Source organism: Electrophorus electricus, chromosome 1, assembly GCF_041902795.1.
Source record: "Electrophorus electricus isolate QZ-2024a chromosome 1, ASM4190279v1, whole genome shotgun sequence".
NCBI lineage: Eukaryota > Metazoa > Chordata > Actinopteri > Gymnotiformes > Gymnotidae > Electrophorus > Electrophorus electricus.
Window position 1 is genome coordinate 39,907,038 of NC_137497.1, and position 20,420 is coordinate 39,927,457.

Sequence of the window (20,420 nt, forward strand, 5' to 3'; positions counted from 1 at the left end):
GTATATATTTCAAAGAGTGCCTGTCTTCAAACTCTGACCCTGCCCACGTACAGTCCAGAACTGGATGCGTACTAATGCTTCCTATGTGATCATTTCATGATTCACGATAATATCGGCACATACCTCTTTGCCATGTGACAACAGTATTACGTAATCTCAGAAAAACTCATCAGAGCTTGTAGGCTGCAAGTCTCAAAAGACTCGACGCAATGGACGACAGAGGTTTAATCTCATCTCCGCTTTCACAAAATATTATTGCAGCAAAGTTACAAATTGCTGGGTCAATTGACGATTTTTAAAAAAAGTATTTAATATTTATCTGGGTAAAATGATCCACAACCCGGTCCAGCACCGTTTATACCTCTGACATGTAGGATAATACCACACTCGTCTAAGACGCGTCGCGGAACGCCTTCCCTCTAGATTGACGGCGTCTCGACCAATCAGAGGCCTTCATGTCGGACCGCATCCTCCAGGGCTGTCGGCCGTGGAGCAGATTGGAGGGCGAGCTGCGCGAAGACAAGGTGTTGAAGATATCCTTCACGTCGGGATAGTTTACATTTACATTTTACGTTTAAATTTACAGTTTAGATGCGAATATGTTTTGATAGAGACCGACGAAGAGGCGTGAGCTATAGAGCATTTTTTTTTTAATCAGGTAAGCAATTTTTGTTTTTCTTATATCAGAGACGACGTGAGACGTCTTGTTGCTGCTGTTAGGCGCGTTCATCTTCACCTGTAAAGATCTGTGAAGTCGCAGCGCGGATGTTGGGTATTCACGTCACCAATGAAAAATAAACGCCGAGCGCGTTTGGTCCGCCGCATCAAAGCGGCGTGTCAACAGGAAGTTATTTTTCCATGGTTTCATTTCGTCTGGTTTTCTTTAAACGCTTGTTTTGCCACGCAGTGTAATGCTGCCATAGATCAATTTCCTCATGCTGAGCACAGCAGCAGTCTGCCAGCAGTGCATGGTGAACAACAACAATGATCACGTGGACCGTGAAATGTGTCCGAGACAAGTTTATGTAACCCCCTCAGAAGAAGCAGATATGTGATGGGGTGCACACGTAAAAATAGAATATAAATTCTATTTTTTTAATGATTATACAATACTGGCGTTTGATACTTTTTGTTAAAACAATGTAGTTATTATTTACTAGCCTGATGGCCTATATCACAAATTGGTTAAACTAACTATCCCCCTCTTCAACCAGATGTAGTGTAAACTACAAAGTGTTTGGTAATAGCTGTCATTGCTTTTTAAACACATTCAAGACTGATGTGCAAAGACCGACAAGGGCTGTGTGATTTATGAACGCTGATAACACATGCCTGTGATTATTCCGTAGATCATTCAGTAGTCCCAGTTAGGGTAGGTACGACCCAGTTCTACTATCTGATGTAACTTTCCTGCTCGTCAAGTAAGTCTAGTACACAGACTAACCACACACAGTTAATCATAAACAGAAATCCTGGTTCTTTATCCATAAATAAAGGCCTCTTCACACTATATTGGCATATTAGGTATGCTTGCCTGAAGAATGCAGTCACTGGATGAGCTTGTCCCAGTTTGGTCAGATGTGTTGCAGGGTAGTGGCCTGAAAACTCACTGGCCCCTGTCATCTGCATTTCAACTCACCACAATGATTCGTCCCTTCATGTAAATATTCAAGTTGAGACCCCATTTTGTGAAGTAAATAAAAGGTTTAGGCCTACCTTTTGGCCTGCAAAAAAACCTTTCCAAAGCAACATCTCCTTGTACTGGAGGAAAAGCATGGGGTAATGCTGTGTGCTATGATTTTTGCAGGTTCTGCTGAGTTTACCAGTAAGTTTGTCACTTCCTTTTGCTGGCTCATTGTGTTGTGTAATGTAGGGAATGGCCTTCACTGCAGAACCAAATTAGAGAATATGAATTAAAGTTCCACGCATTAAAATAGCATTTTAACAGGGGCATAACAAAAATAGTTATACGTAGGATTTTTATTTATTTATTTTTAAGGCCTCTACATAACATTAGCTACAGTTGCAAATATTTGTCAATGACTTTATTTAATAATAATAATAATAATAATAACTTAATTACAACTTAATAAATATTACAATTTATGAACTATATTGCATTTATTCAGAATCAGTTTAGCAGTATTCATCAGTCAAAAGCTAATATTGAGAAAAAGACATAATACAGGTTATCAGCGAGTGCTTGACCACGGTGGTGTAATACCTGTATCACACTGCATCACTGTGACTCACTGCAGTCCAACGATTGTTGCTTTAACACACAAATCCCAGTGCCGTAGGAAGTGCAGCAGGCAGTGTAGTGCTCTGAGCCTGCTTGAGACCCCCACCCTGGTGACGCTGGCCCTGGCAGTGCTTCAGAATAGCGCCCGTCTCAGGGTCTCTACCCCGGGCACTGCCTGAGCCGGTGAGTCATTAATCAGCTGCAGTAAATATGAGTCCACGCAGGCAGTGGTGTGAATAGTGGGGGCAGATCATCTCTCCAAGCTTCCCTGCGGAGTCTGTGGCAGAATAAATTGGTGCTTTTGTTGTGCTCAAGAAATGACCCATTGTAAATGTGACATGAGATAATCAATGACGATTACACTTTTAAGTCATGTCTTTGCATTATTACGTGCCATGATAGAAAAATGTTTATATGACATTTTTTTCATTAAATTTGCTGGACTATACCACCAGGACTAGTATATGACCTGTTCTCTTTAGAAATTAATCAATAAGGGATAGGGCTTAAAAAGTAGATACTAACACCCAAACCCATAGTTTCACTTCAGTACATAGACATATGTACATACACACACAAGAGCATAGCAGTGGCTCGATTGTGAGGCTAGACTGGACTCTGTTGCGTGTGTGTGTTAGGTTGGTGGGTGATGTAATGGCAGGAGCAGCCCATAAACGGGGGACATCGCTGAAAGCCCAGGCCTTGTGGTCAGTTGGCAGGGTTTACTGGGACGCACATGCCAGGGCCAGAGACACACGTAGGGGGAGGTTGTGGAGCAGATGGGTTCCGCTCCATGTCCAGGCACCACGCAGACACATAGTTCTGATCACCCTACACCCAACTCTCTTCCCTGTTTACCTGTTACGTCAGCAACCCTGCTCCGCCCTCCAGAGTCCGTGCGGGCCTACTGCTTAAGAGGGCTGATTCTCAGAGGGTCCCTCACAGCTGTTCCCACAGCAAAGCATGCTGCTTCCACTGCACGTTTCCCAGATATAAATAGACCATGTTTAAAATAGGCCAATTTATACTCTAAGCATTCATCTGTGCAGAGCATCCCCAGAAGGAGAATGTATGTAAGCACGCACCCATCACCACAATTATTCGTCTCCTGAGATCTGTTTTCTCTCTCTCTCTCTCTCTCTCTCTTTTCTCACTCACTCTCTGTCTTTGTCCCACTCTCCTTTGCTGCAGTTAACACATTAAAAACTTCCAGCCATAGAAGATGCCAGATGCCTGTCTTATTGTTTGCCTGTAAACAACAAAATAACAAAAAATACGTTAGAGGGTTATAACAATGTGGCCATGCTTGACTGCATTTGAATTTCCGTGCACATGCCATGCATGGCTAAGATAGATATAATGGAGGACTTTCTTTTTCATTTTGACAATTTTTATTTGCACCCTGCCAGTGGAAAAACATATCAACCACATTTAACATTACCTACTCAGAGCACAGAATGATGCCATAGAGGCCCTGCTGACAGAGAGATGTATCACAGTAAAAATAGTTTCTGAACCTCACGTTGTTCCACTGCCAGGTTTGCACAAGTTTGAGGGTTCCTAATAACTCCCACAAATGCATGCTTAGACATGATGGCTCTTTTAACAGGAATAGAGTCTAACTCAATGAACATAGTCACACACAATGACGTAGCTAATGTGCTGAAGAATATTACTCTCTGCATATTTTGGAAATGTAAGCACTTGCACTGACTGGATTCAGTTGTTGAATTAACATAGGACTTAGAGAATGCACTTGTAAAAATGATATGAATTGTCAAATGACCTCTACCCTCCCATGGCCTGTGATAGCTAGCGATGTCACTGTGTGTGCGTGTGTGTGTGTGTGTGTGTGTGTGTGTGTGTGTGTGTGTAAAGTGCACCACACACAATGGATGCACAGTGTTTCTCTGGTTGAATGGTATTATTGATACTCATTAATAAAGGTTTGTTTCTTACTACAATGAGCTGTGAAATGCTACGCCATTGAATGGGGCCATCTTCAAGTGGATTTTAAGAAACCACTTGTATATTAATTGGGCTTGTAGAGCTCACTTTGAGAACATTGACTTGCTCTGTGGAGTGATAAGGATGGATTTCGGTGCCAGAGGAGCCGGCGTGAGCCCCCAGGAGCAGGAGGAGCCTGCGCAACACGATGTGAGTGAGATCACCCCAGTGTGCGCTTCAGCGCTGAAGCCTGCTCCTGGCCTGCCGCAGCCAGCTAAGGACCACTGATTGCTTTATGGTGTTTGGATAGCTAGCTTAAGTGCCACTGCGCTGAAACAACCAAGAAGAGTTTCGGCCTCTTCGAAAGGGGGCGTGTGTTCCCCTGGCAACCCTCGTTACCTGAGTGTACGCTTGCTGCAATGCCGGGCTGCTATGGGAGCTGTTGGGAGGTGAGCGATGCATGGGTGGATGATCAGATGTGATTTGGGAAAAATCAGAAAATGCTTAAATATTAACCTCTTTCTTCCTTTGGAGTCATGCGTGCAAGCTTTGCCAGTTAATTTGACACATTTATGGCAGTAATGATAACAGCAATAAAAGCTTGATGGGCTGTATAGGGCCAAGCAGTCAATCGCATGACTGCTGCCAAAATGTGAGCACAGCTGGACACTTACATTGACAACAGTGTTAAATTTATGACACCAAATTATATCCATGACTCGTTGCCTTAGTGTTGACTGTAAATAGTTATAAGGATGGTGTGCAAATATTCTTTGGTTTTGTTTTGAAATGTACAGCAGCTGCACCACAGAATGAGGAAGGCCTTTGGAAAGGAACAGAGTGTTGCTGAGGATTCCCTTGGGTTTGACTTGGGTTGTTTGCCAACATCAACTGAAGTTTTTTGGCGCCATTTAAAAATCCATAAAATAACTAGATAATATAAGTCAGCTCTGACAATGACACCATATGTCAGATGAGAGGCCTGACAGTAAATGTCCAGTTTTCGTAAATGGTTATCTACTGAGCCGTTCTACAAAACAAGCAGTGGCCTGTTTGATACAGGTGGACGACCGTAAATCGCCGTGAGCTGTCATTGCACATTTTACCTAATGTGAAAGTGAAAATGTGGACCGGAGGTGCAGGACTTTGCACTCTGGTCGCAGGCATCTCCGAGTGGGGACATGTGTCCACCCATCTGCTCTGCTAGGCGCGGTCAGTCTGAGAGCTGCTTGTCTGCGCTTTCAGCTGCACTGGGAGACAGAGAGGTCACGGTGAGCAGAGCCACGCTGAAGTGAGGACAGAGAACTGGAGAGAACTTCGAGGGCTGAGGTGAGAGGGCATATTGGTGCCTTCTAGCCTGCATGAGGTCTGTTGGTGCATGTGTATTTGTGCAATGTGTGGATACAGTTCAGTTCTATGAGAGCTTATGCATATACACTTGTCTGCGGGTTCTTCACTCTTTAAAGATAGACATCTCAGATTTTGGGAATCCATTCCAGGATCTACTGGAAATGGACTGATTGATCTGATAATTATTGTTGTAACACAATGCGGTTATTGCACTGATTTATTGTCCCTTTCTTTTGTTAATATAAATGTACAGATGGTTGGCATGTTAACATGTATGTTTATGTTGTTACATAAACAGATGTGTATTAATACTCAATATAGTAGCATCTCTGTGACACATGATAATGTGATTTATGACAGCTTTAGGACAGGCACAGTGGAGCAGCAATTTACTGTATGTGATTGTTAAGAAAACAATTAGTGCTGTAATAAAGTTGAATAGAACAGAAGCATGCTCAATGGATAGAGTAAGAATAGTCTAGAATGCTACCTGACAGGCAAGCACTTCATCCAAAAAAACCCAAAACAAATATAGTTAATAATGCATGAAAACTAATGAAGAGCACTTAGTCACTTTCTACTCACTTCCTAATAATGATCAGCTTTAGATTTAGACTAGTGTTTTAGCACTAGTTCTTGTATGTGTGTAGACCACAGTGGTGTCTCACACTGTGGGCAAATATTTCTGGCTGTTTGAGGGTCTATTTGTTCCCTGCTAGCACCTCAGCTGCAGAGGCTTGAATTCCACACAGGTCTATAAATAACTCCATCTTGGTGCAAGACCTCTTCACCACATCTGCCCACTTCAGTGCGTACAGACCAAAGCCTGGTGCCTCTTTTCACACCCAGCACACCTGACATGCAGTGCCCTGCCGACAAGATGTTTGAATCCCAGCTGCACCTGGCGCACATCTCTCCACGCTGCTTCATTGAGCAGAACACACACTTGTTTTTGCTGTCAGGTTTGTCTTTTTGCTCAAATGGGACTAATGGGCAGAGGTCTGCTTGTCATACACTGATAATGTGCTGTGACTTAAACAGGGAGAAAAATGTCACAAGAGGTCACATTAGTCAAAAGAATTACAGTCCCTCATAACTGGAGTAAAATCACTATAATGCGTATCCTTGAATGATTTATGATAGCTCAGTGGTTAAGGTACTCAACTTATAATCAGAAGCTTTCCAGTTCAAGCGCCACTGTTGGGCCCCTGAGCAAGGCCTTTACCCTGCAATTGCTCAAGTTGTACTTATCCATGATTGTAAATCGCTTTAGATAATAGCATCAGCTAAATGCCGTGAAATGTAAACTTATCGTTTATGAGACAGAATAAAAGACAACTGCACCTAACCAATTCTTCTGTCCGGCAGTGTAGTGGTTGCTATGCAGCATTGTAAATAATAATGTAATGTTTTAAAGCTTTTTTATTTCAGAGAGATAATCATGGATACCGTGGCCCAGTATTCTCCTGCTCAATTGCATATGGGTTAAATCTTTGGATGTTGCAGGAGCTAAATCACTCCATCATCTGGATCCCTCACTAACCACATGCAATGCAGTGCTTACTGTGTTGCTTCACACATCGCATTCACATATAATCATTTAGCAGATAACAGATTATTCTGTCTGCAGCCATTCACCGGTACTAGTGACAGTTCATATCCGGAGTGATCAATCTGAGGTTAAAAACCATCAGAAGAGAATGGAATTAGGATTTGGGAGGGGAAGCCCATATGAAGTCTTATGAAAATCTGTGCAGTACAGTTTCAGCAGAAGCCCTTGGAAGCAGGAAATAGGTTTTTGATGTGATTTAATCTCAGCCTGCAATCACCTGTCACGTTCAGTCTTATCGGAAGCCATAGCCACCTTTTAGAGTTAAATTCAGACACAGTGGTAGCAGCAGCACATGCTGCCATCCGCCGTTGTGACGTCATCCTCGTCGTGGTAGCTTCCTGTTACCTTGCTGCTCTGCCTCTCTCTCCCTCCTCAGCACCATGGAAGAGTTTAAAGTTCAGACCGCCAGGCACCCCGTGCCAAACAGCGCCCCCCTGAGGCCTCCAAGCGAGCATTCAAAGGAGCGAGCCAAGCGGCTGTCGACGGACTCCAACGGGACAAGCGAGGGGGGCGCAGGGGCCAAAACGCCGGTGGAGCTCACGGCGCTGGAGGAGGCTTTCCGCCGCTTCGCTGTGCACGGAGACACGCGCGCCACCGGGAGGGACCTGCACGGCAAGAACTGGTCCAAGTTGTGCAAGGACTGTGGGGTCATAGACGGCAAAAGTATCACCCTTACGGATGTGGACATAGTCTTCTCCAAAGTCAAGTAGGCCTTCATTTCTGCATTTTGATTTTTTAATACTTTTAATGTGGGGATTTTGAGGATGTACAACATGAGGTCTTGTTAAGGTTACCAGTTCACTAGTTGTAAAACTAGGTAGTTGTTATCTTTGTTACCAACTTAGTTACTATATAATCTAGGCTTTCATAAACAAGCAAACATGCTCTTTTGAGTAGATACATGCAGATCATTACTGTCTTCTTGTCTGACATGGAAATTGCAAATAGTTAACACAGTGTAATGGTTTAATTACATTGTGCATTTATTTTTAACACACTGTTAGTTGTAGATTTCTGTTAGGAGAAGCTGTGACTGCTCCTCCATCCTTTCATGGTGCCCAGAGCTGCAGGCCAGAATGGCTCTGCTTGCTTAGTCCAGATGTCTGCCAGCCAGATAGTCTCAGTCCAGTCTGAAACAGGTCCGTGTTTTTATGTGACCTTACTGTAGGTCTCCACATAAAGCCCAAACAGTTGTGCATCATTACAGTAGTGAGGAAGCTTTGACTGTTGTGTTTACATGTACTAGAATGTGGCCTTTGAGATCCTCAGGGCTATGCAGAAGGGATTAGTGCTGCCCTGAATGAACCTAGACAGTAAAGACAACTCTGCTTCAGAGTCAGGACAGTGTGGGCCAAAAGTTACTTAGCAAGGACACCCTGTCATCTACAGAAAGTACGCAGACACACCGCCAGTGCCGATCTCTCCAGTCGCCTGCCAGATACACGGCAAAGCTGTCCTTCAGCCCGTTGCTATTTAATGAGTGGTTCTTTCATTTTAAAGCCATAGACTGTTTCTATGCGCCATACTGGAGTGTGTGGAGATGTGACTGCAACTGGACCTGAGACATAGCAGGAGCAGCGCATGCAGTGTGTTGATCGTGCGTATGTTGTGGACTTAAGGCAGGGCTGAAGTGGGGGGCGCAGGGTCTCCCCCCCTCAGCGGGAGCCACCGAGGTCCAGAGAGAGGCAGATTATCACTCGTCTTCTAATCAGAGCAGGAGACGTGCAGCAGTACTGAGAGCTCAGTCATGGACTACAGACAGAGGCTCACCTTAATGCCAAGCATATGGTTCTAGCTCTTTCGGTATAATACTTTAAGACTGAGCCACTACCTTCATGTAATGGCACCACATTTATCAGCCTTCAGAAACACATTACTGTTCTGAGGTCAGGTCTATTCAGGCAGTATGACAGTATTTACTAGGATAGGAAATGTAACACCTGATATAAGACTAGCCCTTTGGACTGAAAAGGTTTTTCTATGGCTGAGAAATATTGGCCTAAGAGAATTTACATCAAGGCAATGCACAAAGTCTGTCTTGGTTTCCAAAGCAAGCAGTTGTCTCGCATCAGTTAAGAGCAAGGCCGGTATACCCATGATTGCTTTGTGGAGAAGAGAGAAGAGACAGGTCTTATCAGCTATTGCACTTACTTGTAGCACACTACTGCTGCTACTTCCTAGTCTTTAGGGCCCAGTGTCTCAAAGGCATTATCCTTAAATCCCCTTAACTTTCAGAGAGCATTTAAGTTGATTCTCTAGGCCATATTACACTTTTTACATGCTACAATCCTTTTGGGAAACCCAACTCCTAAGTTCTCTTCTGTTGGTGATTTATTGAAGAGCGTACATCCATGAGACATGCACACAGACACACAGTCCGCTAGGAGAATTTCCCATTTGACATTAGGCAGCTGGGAGCAGGCAGAGTGGAATGGAGAGCTAAAGCCCAAACAAAACCGCCCACTTGCCTGAGAGCTCAAATTAATAATAAACCCAAAGGGGGCGTGTTTACCCAAGCCTGTTGCTATGACAGCTGAGTTACCCAGGGAGACCACAGGCTTTATGGACTTTTGTTTACATGATTCATCACCACGGCGATGGTTGTTTGTATTTTTGTAACTATGCACTTTTTTTTTACTGTGGAAGTGAGTTGTGGTGAGGTGGCCGTTTAAAAGGGTAAACGCATTCAAGAAAACACTGTAAACATCTGAGAGAGTTTGGAGTAAGAACCCAGTACCTCAAACCTGGAAGGCATCCACACACCTGCCAGTACATGAGAGAACAGCATCCTTCACCATCATCTCTAACTGCTAATAAAGATTATAGATATCATCACAGTAGGGAATCATTTCAGATTTGATTTCCTCAGCAGCCTTTCAAACTGCAGAAGCTGTTCGGACCGTAACAGGACAGTGTTCTGGTCCAGCCCATTTGTTTGATTACATATGGCTATGTTTATTACGAGTTTCTGTACTGCCATGAAACTCAGTCTGCACTCTGCAGAAGCACCTCTGTAAACTTAAGGAAGTCTGTAACCTCTGCAGTTTCACTCTGCATGTCTTCGCCCACCAGACCTGTACTGCTCTGAATCTCATTTTCTTGCACTTTGGAAGACTAACAGTACACTGCACATTTGCACAAGATGGTAGGTGAACTCAGTCCTCCACTCCTCTGCTCTGCTCTGCATGCAATTTTCTAGGAACAAATCAAGCCGTACCATCACGTATAACCAGTTCAGGGAGGCTCTCTCAGAACTGGCCAGGAAGCGGTTTAAAGATAAAACCAACGAAGAGGCAGCGGAGGAGATCTTCAAGATGGTGGAAGGGAAGTCGCCCATTATATCTGGAGTCACGGTAAGGGCCACTGCAACTTTTAAAATGAGAGCCTGACCAAAATTGTCAGTGTGGCTAACTGTAAAAGAGTAGATTTACACACAATAGTGATAGTTTGAATGGAGTTATCATTTTGGAGTAAAATATGTTTTTGAAGTCAAAATTGTTGCTGTGTATGTGGGTTTTTTATCATACCAATCCTTTCCTCCCTTGATTTCTCTGAGAATGCACGAGCGCATCATGAGTCATAGTGTAAGTACATTACAAACCAGCAAGCTGTGCTCCACTCATGACAAATAAGGAAGAAGGACCAAGCAGTAGGACACTGACAGAGAAATTCTTCATTTCTCTGGAAAGGAAGTTGTCAGCTCCATGCATAGACAAAGCCTTTCTTATTACCCTGGAGCAGAGTGTAAAACTCAAAATCTCAAGAGAGGAAAAAACCTTTAATCTCCCCCCCCCAGAGAGCTGTGGCATCCCCAACTGTGTCACGTCTGACGGACACCACCAAGTTCACAGGCTCCCATAAGGAGCGCTTCGACGAGACAGGCCGTGGGAAGGGCAAGGCTGGTCGGGTTGACCTGGTCGACAAGTCCGGATACGTCTCCGGATACAAGCATGCAGGCACATACGAGAAGAAAGTTCAACCAAAACCCCAGCAAAAACCAATGTGAAATTACTGTACAATACAAACGAACAAGCAGAAAAGATAAGCACAACAGCATAATATTTTCCATTCGTTTTCCAAGTCGTTTTTGTTTTCCTGTGAATGAGATCAGTTGTCTGTTCCTTTTCCAATGCCTTTTGAGAACTGGAACACCGTTTACACTGACACTGAAATGTCACCAGTGGGCACGCTCCTCTCGCTCAGCTGAAGCTCAAAGAGGCAAAAGAAATTGGAAATGTTTTATAAATTAAAACAGATCTTAAAAACAGTCATGAACTAGAAATGATGTTCACAAGATTGATACCAACAAGAAAAACACTACGCAGAAGAAAAATACTTCATGTAATACCTACAGTAACCCACATCCTATATGTAGGAGTTTAGATTTGAGACTGTTGTTATAGGAAAAATGGATGTGTAGTACTAGTTGCATTTCTTGGCCTCTTGAATTTAAGGATACATCATTGGTATAAAAGGTTTTTTCTCTTCACTTGGTGGCTATTTTAATTCATTTATATATTTAATATTGACCCTTATACTTGTGTGTTCTATTGTGCATCTTCCCCTGTGGTAAGATTATGTGTACATTTCTTTTCCATCTTTCTACAGAGCACAATTGATTGCAGGTCATGTCCTCTTCAATCCCCCTGAACTAATTTACTTAACTTCAATTAATTCTACTGATATTAGATTTTTGTGACTTTGTGCACACCTGTTTTAAAAGTAACAAAATTTGACAATTTATATGCTCTCAGCTGCTTGTGTGGTGTTTAAAGGAATCACCATTGTGATCAAGATTGTATATCTAATATTTTGTCAACGTTACTATCCATTCTAAAATGTGTGGTGTAACTGTACGTATTTCTGATGCTAAAGCTTGATAGCATACTGTGAAATACTGGCTGTAATTTCTTTCCTGTTGATGTCCATCGTATGACAGCAGTGTCAGGAAATGCACTCAGATCAGATGGACAGGAAACAGCATGTTTGCGTGATGATGCTCTTCATCACTGCTGCCCCACAGCCTTGGCACACTATATTGTCATCCTCTCCACCTATGCACAACTCTCTTCACTCAGTCTCAGTCTGACTATTGGACTAGCCACCAACCCTTAAAGGAATCTCTCAGATTGCATAGAAATATGGAAAAAAAAAATGTGAAAGCATTAGCATTTGTAGCTGTTTTTTTAAATACAAAATAGTTTCTTAAAAAGATTTGCAATGCGTAAACCCACATAGTACATAAAACTTTTTTGGGGGGGGTGGGGGGGGTGTTGATGCATTTTTTATTTCTCAATTTTTTACAATGTGCAATTTTTTAGCCTAATGAACAATGTTTACAAAATAAGTATTTTAGGCAAATAACATGCAATAACTTAAAAACATAGGCTCAAAGGATTCCCTTTTAATTGCCCCTTGTTACAAGTTACTGTTATGACACTTTACCAGTTCAAGGCAAAATTTTAAGCGGGTTTCTTGGGAAGACAGCATGTACAGACATATTCTTCTACCGAACATCCATTTTTCAGATTAGAAGGCACTGCTCAGAACTGTTCCTGCTAGCGCCTGCCTAGGAAGTCACTCATATTTATATCAAAGTTACACATTTTGTTGTTGTATTTAACGAATGAATTTTTTGACATTTTGTGTGCTTGAATGCCAAATACTGTAATCCCTCTGTTTCGAGGAACAAATGTTGTCTTATTTTTCAAATAATTTTTAAAAAAATGTTTCATTGCCCTGCTGCATGTTATGTAGTCTTGGTAATATTCAACAGACTTTAATGTGTCAGTGTTTTGTACCGTTGTTCAAAATAAAAAGAAGAAACAAATTAGGAGGAAAAAGGCAGAAAATATGTCCTGAAGAACAGTCTGGTTTTCATTTATTTCTTATTCAGGCTTGGCTAGACTGGATACATTGTTTTTTATTTCACGCTATTACATCATAACAAAAGTAATGCTTAAAGAAACAGGCCACCCAAATTTTTTTGTGATTCTCTACCCTGAAAATGGATTTGGATTAAATAAGAGATTTGGCATATATTCATGGATTGGCCAAATTAAAGGATTTTCCTCTGGCTCTTCACTGACAGCAGGCCAAGTGTTCGTTCACTGGCATGACTTGGGAAATCCTGACTCAGTTCTTCCAAATTCACAGTAAGGGATCATGTGTATTGTTTCAGATGCATGAAGTGTTCTTTTAAATTTTGTCCCCCTTACGGGCAGGGTAAGGCTTGGCAAAGACATGACTGATAAAGATTCTAAGTTTAGACATTGGCCAATGACCTCATTCATTATGATTTGCTCATAAAGTGCATGGGGGGGACAGAGGGAGAGAAAACACCAAACGTTATGTACAAACTAGGCAAAAACCTATTTGCATAGACACAGACCTACAGAGTTTTCTCTACATAAACAAACAGTAATACAGTTTTTAGGAAAAGAATATCTTGATAAGATATGAAGCAAAATGTTCTGATCCCCACAAGAAGCCATCCTCTCGTCACACAGTGTACAAACAAACATTTTCCTTTTGGCCAGAGCCCTGGGGGAGCTCCTGAACTGACCTTATTCCCCTGGGTGTGGCATTTGCTGCAGCTGGTCAGAGAAAAGGCGTTGCTCCAATCTGATCAGCTCTTTCTGCAAGGACACGTTTTCCTCCAAAACACTCCTCAATTGCTGATCAAGATGCTCCTTACCATTAAATAAGCACACATAGATTTAGGCACACATACAGCCTATATGCCAGACTTTGATGTCTTCATAGATTCGCTCATTAATTTCTTATAACAGGCCTATTGGGTCATCTCAGGACTAATTTTAAGTTTGCCAGCAGTGTTCTTGAAACCCTGTTAATATTTAAAAGCCTGTGTTCTTGCAGTTCTCAATACTGTCCTGCCAAATAGCTGTTTAACATTTACAAATGTGAGTCTAACAGTTTGCTATTCATTCAGTTAGACTCCATTTAATTCAATCTGACTGCTTCTGATTGAGCACAATCCATTCAGTCACTCAGGCCTAACACTTACGATGGAGCTGTGTGCCTTCTGTAGCTGCTCAGAGAGGCTCTGGATCTCGGACTGGTGGCATGTCTCCTGCTTCTCCGCACGGCTCCTCAGTACTCGGATCCTCTCCCTCAGAGCCTTCCTTTCCTCCTCCCCATTTGCAGCCTCCTGCTCCATCGTACGAAGGATCCGGACAGCGTGTACTATAGACATGGGAGGGACAGGATGGAGATATCATTGTGTTACGTGCAATTCCGGTGTTTTGAGTGCCTGCCCTTGCCTGGTGCGCCCCCAGCTACTTTATGGATTATTAGTTCCCCAGTCTAGTATGTATACGCCAGTAACATGGGTCAGGCAGCACCCATTACTGAGACCGTGCAGCTGGAAACTTCAGACAAACACTTGCCTTTCTGATTAACAGTCCGAAGCAGACATTCAGTAATGCATTGGACAGGAGCAAGCAGCAGCCATTAAAGAGAGTGTGTGAGTGTATGTACATCCCGTATTACTGTATACACAGGGAGTGAGGTCCAGATCAGTTCAGTCTGACAAAGCATAACTCACCGAGGAAGTGCTTGGGATCGTGGCCCTTGTTCTTTCCACACCAGTACTCTTCCACTAAATTGAGGAGGAGCTCCATCGGCTTCTCACAGATTCCCTGAGAACAAGACCGTTACATGAAGTTAATGCCTTTACTTGTATCCACCTTTAGCCAAAGACCAGCCATTCAGTTAGATGCATGTTCGATGAAAAGGTGTAGTTAAGGAATGCGCTCACCGTGAAGGGCCTGCCTGCTCTCTTTGGGACTGTGGTGGGTTTCTCTCTGTGCTCACCATCATCAGACCTCCTGTGTGTTAGTCTGGGGGGATGCAGCACTGGGTTTGGCTCACTTTCAGAGTAACGCGTTAACAAGCCAGCTCGCTGTTGGTCTTCGAGAGTTTAGTAAGAGTAATTATAACGAATTAGCCATGGTGGTACATACATAATAACATAATACAATGGTTAAATTATTTACATATCCATCCAACAGTTCTTAAAATAAAAGCTTTGTCAGAACGTGATGCTGGCACAGGCAGACTGATGATACCTTGCAGATCAGCCATGTTGCTGCTGGGATGTGGTGTGAAGCTGCTCTTAGCCTGTACTCTATCGTGGGACCTGTTCTTTGCTGACTTTGGCCACAGCAATGCAGAACTGTGTCTTGTAACAAATGGATCCAGAAAAGTGACTCTGGGTGCATCACTCGATTTCAGAAAGTGGCGACACTGGTCAGCATGCTGGATAACAGTCCCTGGTTATTGCATAACTATTGATTAGCATTTAGCATATAACAAAATGTAAAGAGCCAGAAGGTGCTACAGTTTATTTTGAAAGTGCTTACTTTTAAACCTGGAATAATAAATGGTTAAAAGGGATATTTTTAAGAGAGTGTCATCCAGACTGAGTCCTGGAAACCTCCGTAGCTCTGAACAGTTTTGCTCTTTCGATGTTCTAACGCATCTGATTTGTGTGCACAAAAAAAAAAGAGAAATCTATAGTGGCTGTGTACTCAAGAGCATATTTCACCAAGCAAGAATGCTTACTTTACCAGATAAAGCTAGAACTGTCCAATAGGACGCAAGAGACATTCTGAGCAATACTGTTATGAATTACCCACCAGATGCTCGGAAATTGAGGACAGTGAACTGTTAGTACAGAGGAAGAAAAATGTTGCCCTCTTGTGGACATAGAGAGTCATAAATAATTTGTGGATGAAACTCACCACCTTTACCACGCCCTTTCCTAATATTGGGTTTAGACTCCTAAAAATGAGGAAAGATCACATTAAAAGTCACTCATGTGCTTTTTTGACTGTGACCTATAATAATTACGCATTAATTTCTAATTGGCAGTTTAAATAAATAAATAATGCACCTGATCTTTTGAAGACAACATCCCAGAACCACAATCGTTTATTAAATGTATAATTTCAGAGGCATTTTCTGAATAGTGGAGAAAACAAAACTTACATCAAAACAATCATGACTTCCATGAACTACATAAATAAGGGAAACCTTAACAAATCAGAAGAGACTTACATAAAGTCATGAATACTGTAAACATCACAGCAAACAGCACAGCTAACAATAAATGAACTAGATCATTAATTGCTAGATGTCAATTTCCCCCCAATATTTGCAATATTAGTTTTTTGGGTAAAGTATGTACAGACTTTAAATCAGTGAAATAACACACCTGGTGAGGGAATGGACTCTGGTTCACTCCTGTTTTCAGTGTGATGATGAGAGGAGTCTTCTGATATATTTTTGCCCCTGTCCCCATTAGGTTTGTGATTTTGTACTGTTTCCTCATTACCCTCTCTGAGTGTGAACTTCCTCATCACCACCCTCCTAACCGAGGCAATCCTGGGTGCACTGCTTCAGTAAAAAACAAACAACAATCATTTAAGGAGGAAAAACTGAGGTTCTCAGTCGAGCCCTCTACTCTTTAACCTGTATTTCTGTTTATGTCCTGCTCTGACACGGCATCAGGCTTTTCCTGACCATGACCAAATGAAACAGGAGCTGGAAATAACGACGATCCTGAGGGCCCTAGAGGGCTGGACTGAATGTCCGCAAAACAGGCTGGTTGACAAACATTTTGATGAGTGAACAGGGTGGAACTATGGAATGGTAAAGGGAGTGGTGAGCAGAATCTGACACACTGTAAAGCACAATGTGTGCTGAGAGAGTCACCTGTTCCCCTTCTCCTCTGTAAAAAGCGTAGGTTTCTGACTCGCCTCATATGCTGACTCTACAGAAAAGTGCATCAGAGCTGCTTTTCTCTCTCTGTCTCTTACAGCACAGTCATCTGTGGTGGATGGAAGACAAACAAAAAGGTCATATTTTATTATGAATATCATAATACAATGACTAGTTTGGGATGTATTGTAATGGTGACGTACCAAGTTTACGAAGTGTGGATATTGCATAGACTAAGTACAGGCGGTAGAACGGTTCTTTTTTCACCACAGGGTTGAGTCTCAAATCCAACTCAATTAAATTTTGAAGTTTGCGTAAAGCCAGGATGTCTTGAAGAGACGATATTTGGTTGTAGTACAAATTAAGTGTCTCAAGCAGGTTTAAATGCACAATTCCCTAAATGTCAAACAAACAACAGAATAAAGCACTGACACACTGGGCATGAGTAGTGCTCACAAACAATTAATGACACAAACAAGAATTCAAACTTTATTGCTTAAGAATCTTTGAAATACAGTTAATGACGATACTAACCTCAACAGAGACAAGAGCATTATGCGAAAGATCCAGAATTTTCAGGCGAACAAAATTCTTGAGAGAAATCCCCAAGTTACATATTTTGCCCGTTTCATACGTTCCCGGTAGGCACAATGATCGAACATCCGCTGCGTTTTAATGACAAACACAAAGTTAGGCACCAGCTTTGACCGTTGCACCGAATGTAACCAAGCTAGCTAACGTAACGATATGGGAGGTGTACACTACCATTAACACAGGCACACTGCGTTGCTAACAACTTTTAGAAAAATCCTGCTTGCATCTCTAACGGGGAAACCAAGGTAGGTTAGCTAAGGTAAGTTACCAAGGTAGGTTAGCTAAGGTAAGTTACCAAGGTAGGTTAGCTAAGGTAAGGCAGGTTATCAAGGTAGGTTAGCTAAGGTAAGTTACCAAGGTAGGTTAGCTAAGGTAAGTTACCAAGGTAGGTTAGCTAAGGTAAGGCAGGTTACCAAGGTAGGTTAGCTAAGGTAAGTTACCAAGGTAGGTTAGCTAAGGTAAGGCAGGTTATCAAGGTAGGTTAGCTAAGGTAAGTTACCAAGGTAGGTTAGCTAAGGTAAGTTACCAAGGTAGGTTAGCTAAGGTAAGTTACCAAGGTAGGTTAGCTAAGGTAAGTTACCAAGGTAGGTTAGCTAAGGTAAGTTACCAAGGTAGGTTAGCTAAGGTAAGTTACCAAGGTAGGTTAGCTAAGGTAAGGCAGGTTATCAAGGTAGGTTAGCTAAGGTAAGTTACCAAGGTAGGTTAGCTAAGGTAAGGCAGGTTATCAAGGTAGGTTAGCTAAGGTAAGTTACCAAGGTAGGTTAGCTAAGGTAAGTTACCACGGTAGGTTAGCTAAGGTAAGTTACCAAGGTAGGTTAGCTAAGGTAAGTTACCAAGGTAGGTTAGCTAAGGTAAGGCAGGTTATCAAGGTAGGTTAGCTAAGGTAAGTTACCAAGGTAGGTTAGCTAAGGTAAGTTACCAAGGTAGGTTAGCTAAGGTAAGGCAGGTTATCAAGGGAAGTTGGCTAAGGTAACCTAGGTTACCAAGGTAGTGTTAGGTTAGCTAAGGTAGAGTAGCTAACATAGCTTAGCTAGCTACAAGGAGCTTGAATGTCTTTGTAAAATACTTATTAAATACAATTTCGTAAATACGTAGCTCGTTTATTAGTGTTATAGTGCAAAATCTCACGTACCCAGGCAGTTGTGCTGCAGATTTAGCTTTTCTCGTATCCATTGCTCTGTTATTGATAAACAGTTTGTCGCCATTGTTTCGAACCTCCCGCGAGACACTACGCATGCACGTGTTCCGCCGTAAAACGTTACCGATGCGGTTTTGCTTTGAGTTGGGAAGGCACTGCAGATTCGCCGAATAGATTAAAATATTTACTTGTTACATAAAAATGTGGCTTAATACAACTACAAAAAAAGATTGCTGCGCTGCTGGTCGAGCATTAGAAAAAATCACGCAGGAAAGCAATAGTCTTGATAGAAGTGAGTGAGTGATTCAGTTTAATTCAGGTTTATTGTCATACATACACAAGCAGACTACACAGTATAACTAAATGCATTCGGGTTAATATGTAGTTAGTGGTTGCCTAGCTTTGCAGAGGTATCTTACAGTGCAAGTGTACAGTATAAAAAACGCTCACAGCCATTTCTGTGAATGTGAAGTCTCAGATGCCTGAAAAAAAAGGAAGTTTCAGGTAAGGGAAATAGGTCTGTTTTACATTTGCACCACACAGTCATATGCAGAAGAACTTGCATATTTATTTGTATTAACAGTATGTTTGCTTCATGAGAATCAAACCCATGACCTTGGTGTTGCTAGCACCCTTACAGGTGAGGTATTAGCATCCAGGATCCTCATCATACACTGTTTATCATTTCTGAACCTTCGTCAGTGTCAATGATTTATCTAGGACAATAACTAGGTCAAGCCTACAGAAAAACCTCCTACAGAAGCCTACAAAAAAACTTTTTTTTTCACAGATTAGTCTTTAACCCTGCAGCTCAAGAGTCTTACTATTAAATCATACAATTTTTAAAATGTGACATGTTTGGATGTCAGTGCTTTAATTGTCTATAAATTTAATTGAGCTTTTCTACAGTGAATAAAATGTATGTAGTCGATTTGTTACATTTGATGTGTTTCATCTGTTTGAAGACTAAATATGTTTTAATATAAATCTGAAGATTTCAGGTGAGTAACTGCAGTGTACTTTAGCAAGAAATGTAGAGATATTCAAAATTGTAGTGAAGTACACAAAGTTTCCAGAGAAATGTTTCGACAGAGGGACAGAGGTCCTTCATCAGCTGTGCAAGCACTTTGCTGCAGTGTACTTCATTGCATTTTTGACTACCTCTACATCTTTACTGTACACTCCCTGCAATTTATATATATATATATATATATATATATATATATATATATATATATATATATATATATATATATATATATATATACACACACACACACACACACACACAGGGAAATGTACACACAAAGGACAAAGGTAAATATCAAATAATTAGTATTTCAGTGACTCCCTCTCTGACAACTTATGGTTCATGCTAACTGACCAAGCAAATTCTAACTTGAATGCATGGCCTCTGATTACAAATCCAGACACTTTTTTTAAGTAACATACCTTCAATGGCAAATTATATTATTATTATTATTATTATTATTATTATTATTATTATTATTACTACTACTAATAATAATAATAATGTTGTCGATGTTGTCGTTAATATAACGGCAATGTTTTTATTATTATTATTAGACCTATTATTATTTGCACATTTTTAATAAAAAGGCGAACTATTCCAAAAGTATATACTGTACCCTCATAGATGGCTAGTTTTAAGACCACGGAAATCCGATGTGCTGTCACATGACTGATGCTTGCGGGAGAAGCGCACTGTAAGGCGTGGGACAGATCACTAGATGGCTGTGCTATTGCGAGCGTAGGAGTCCGCGCTGCTCTCC

General features: G+C 41.7%; 2 protein-coding genes across 10 annotated transcripts; one reads left to right on the forward strand and one right to left on the reverse strand.

Moving 5' to 3' along the window:
* Nucleotides 1-350: 350 nt before the first annotated feature.
* On the forward strand, nucleotides 351-13,017 carry tppp (tubulin polymerization promoting protein). 7 transcript variants are annotated; one of them, XM_081719640.1, is made up of 6 exons: nucleotides 351-658; nucleotides 5,435-5,518; nucleotides 6,259-6,501; nucleotides 7,528-7,857; nucleotides 10,351-10,504; nucleotides 10,948-13,017. In XM_081719640.1, exons 4-6 carry the CDS (start codon nucleotides 7,532-7,534, stop codon nucleotides 11,155-11,157), a joined length of 690 nt encoding a protein of 229 aa, XP_081575766.1. In that variant the 5' UTR covers nucleotides 351-658; nucleotides 5,435-5,518; nucleotides 6,259-6,501; nucleotides 7,528-7,531; the 3' UTR covers nucleotides 11,158-13,017. The 7 variants fall into 7 exon arrangements, with proteins under 7 accessions (XP_081575766.1, XP_081575764.1, XP_081575755.1 ...); XM_081719638.1 differs by lacking the exon at nucleotides 6,259-6,501; XM_081719635.1 differs by lacking the exon at nucleotides 351-658 and adding an exon at nucleotides 4,407-4,638 and having other exon boundaries at nucleotides 4,987-6,501.
* Nucleotides 13,018-13,155: 138 nt separating this feature from the next.
* Nucleotides 13,156-20,409, reverse strand: cep72 (centrosomal protein 72). Of its 3 annotated transcripts, none has more exons than XM_081719579.1 (13): nucleotides 20,277-20,409; nucleotides 18,622-19,109; nucleotides 17,430-17,560; nucleotides 17,099-17,291; nucleotides 16,890-17,004; nucleotides 16,390-16,568; nucleotides 16,069-16,136; nucleotides 15,917-15,956; nucleotides 15,242-15,445; nucleotides 14,932-15,083; nucleotides 14,719-14,812; nucleotides 14,179-14,357; nucleotides 13,156-13,843 (listed from the first exon to the last, which is right to left on the reverse strand). In XM_081719579.1, the coding sequence occupies exons 2-13, from the start codon at nucleotides 18,692-18,694 to the stop codon at nucleotides 13,718-13,720; spliced, it is 1,554 nt and encodes a 517-aa protein (XP_081575705.1). In that variant the 5' UTR covers nucleotides 18,695-19,109; nucleotides 20,277-20,409; the 3' UTR covers nucleotides 13,156-13,717. The 3 variants fall into 3 exon arrangements, with proteins under 3 accessions (XP_081575705.1, XP_081575694.1, XP_081575695.1); XM_081719568.1 differs by having other exon boundaries at nucleotides 16,390-16,571; XM_081719569.1 differs by lacking the exon at nucleotides 20,277-20,409 and having other exon boundaries at nucleotides 16,390-16,571; nucleotides 18,622-19,623.
* Between the last annotated feature and the right edge of the window lie 11 nt (nucleotides 20,410-20,420).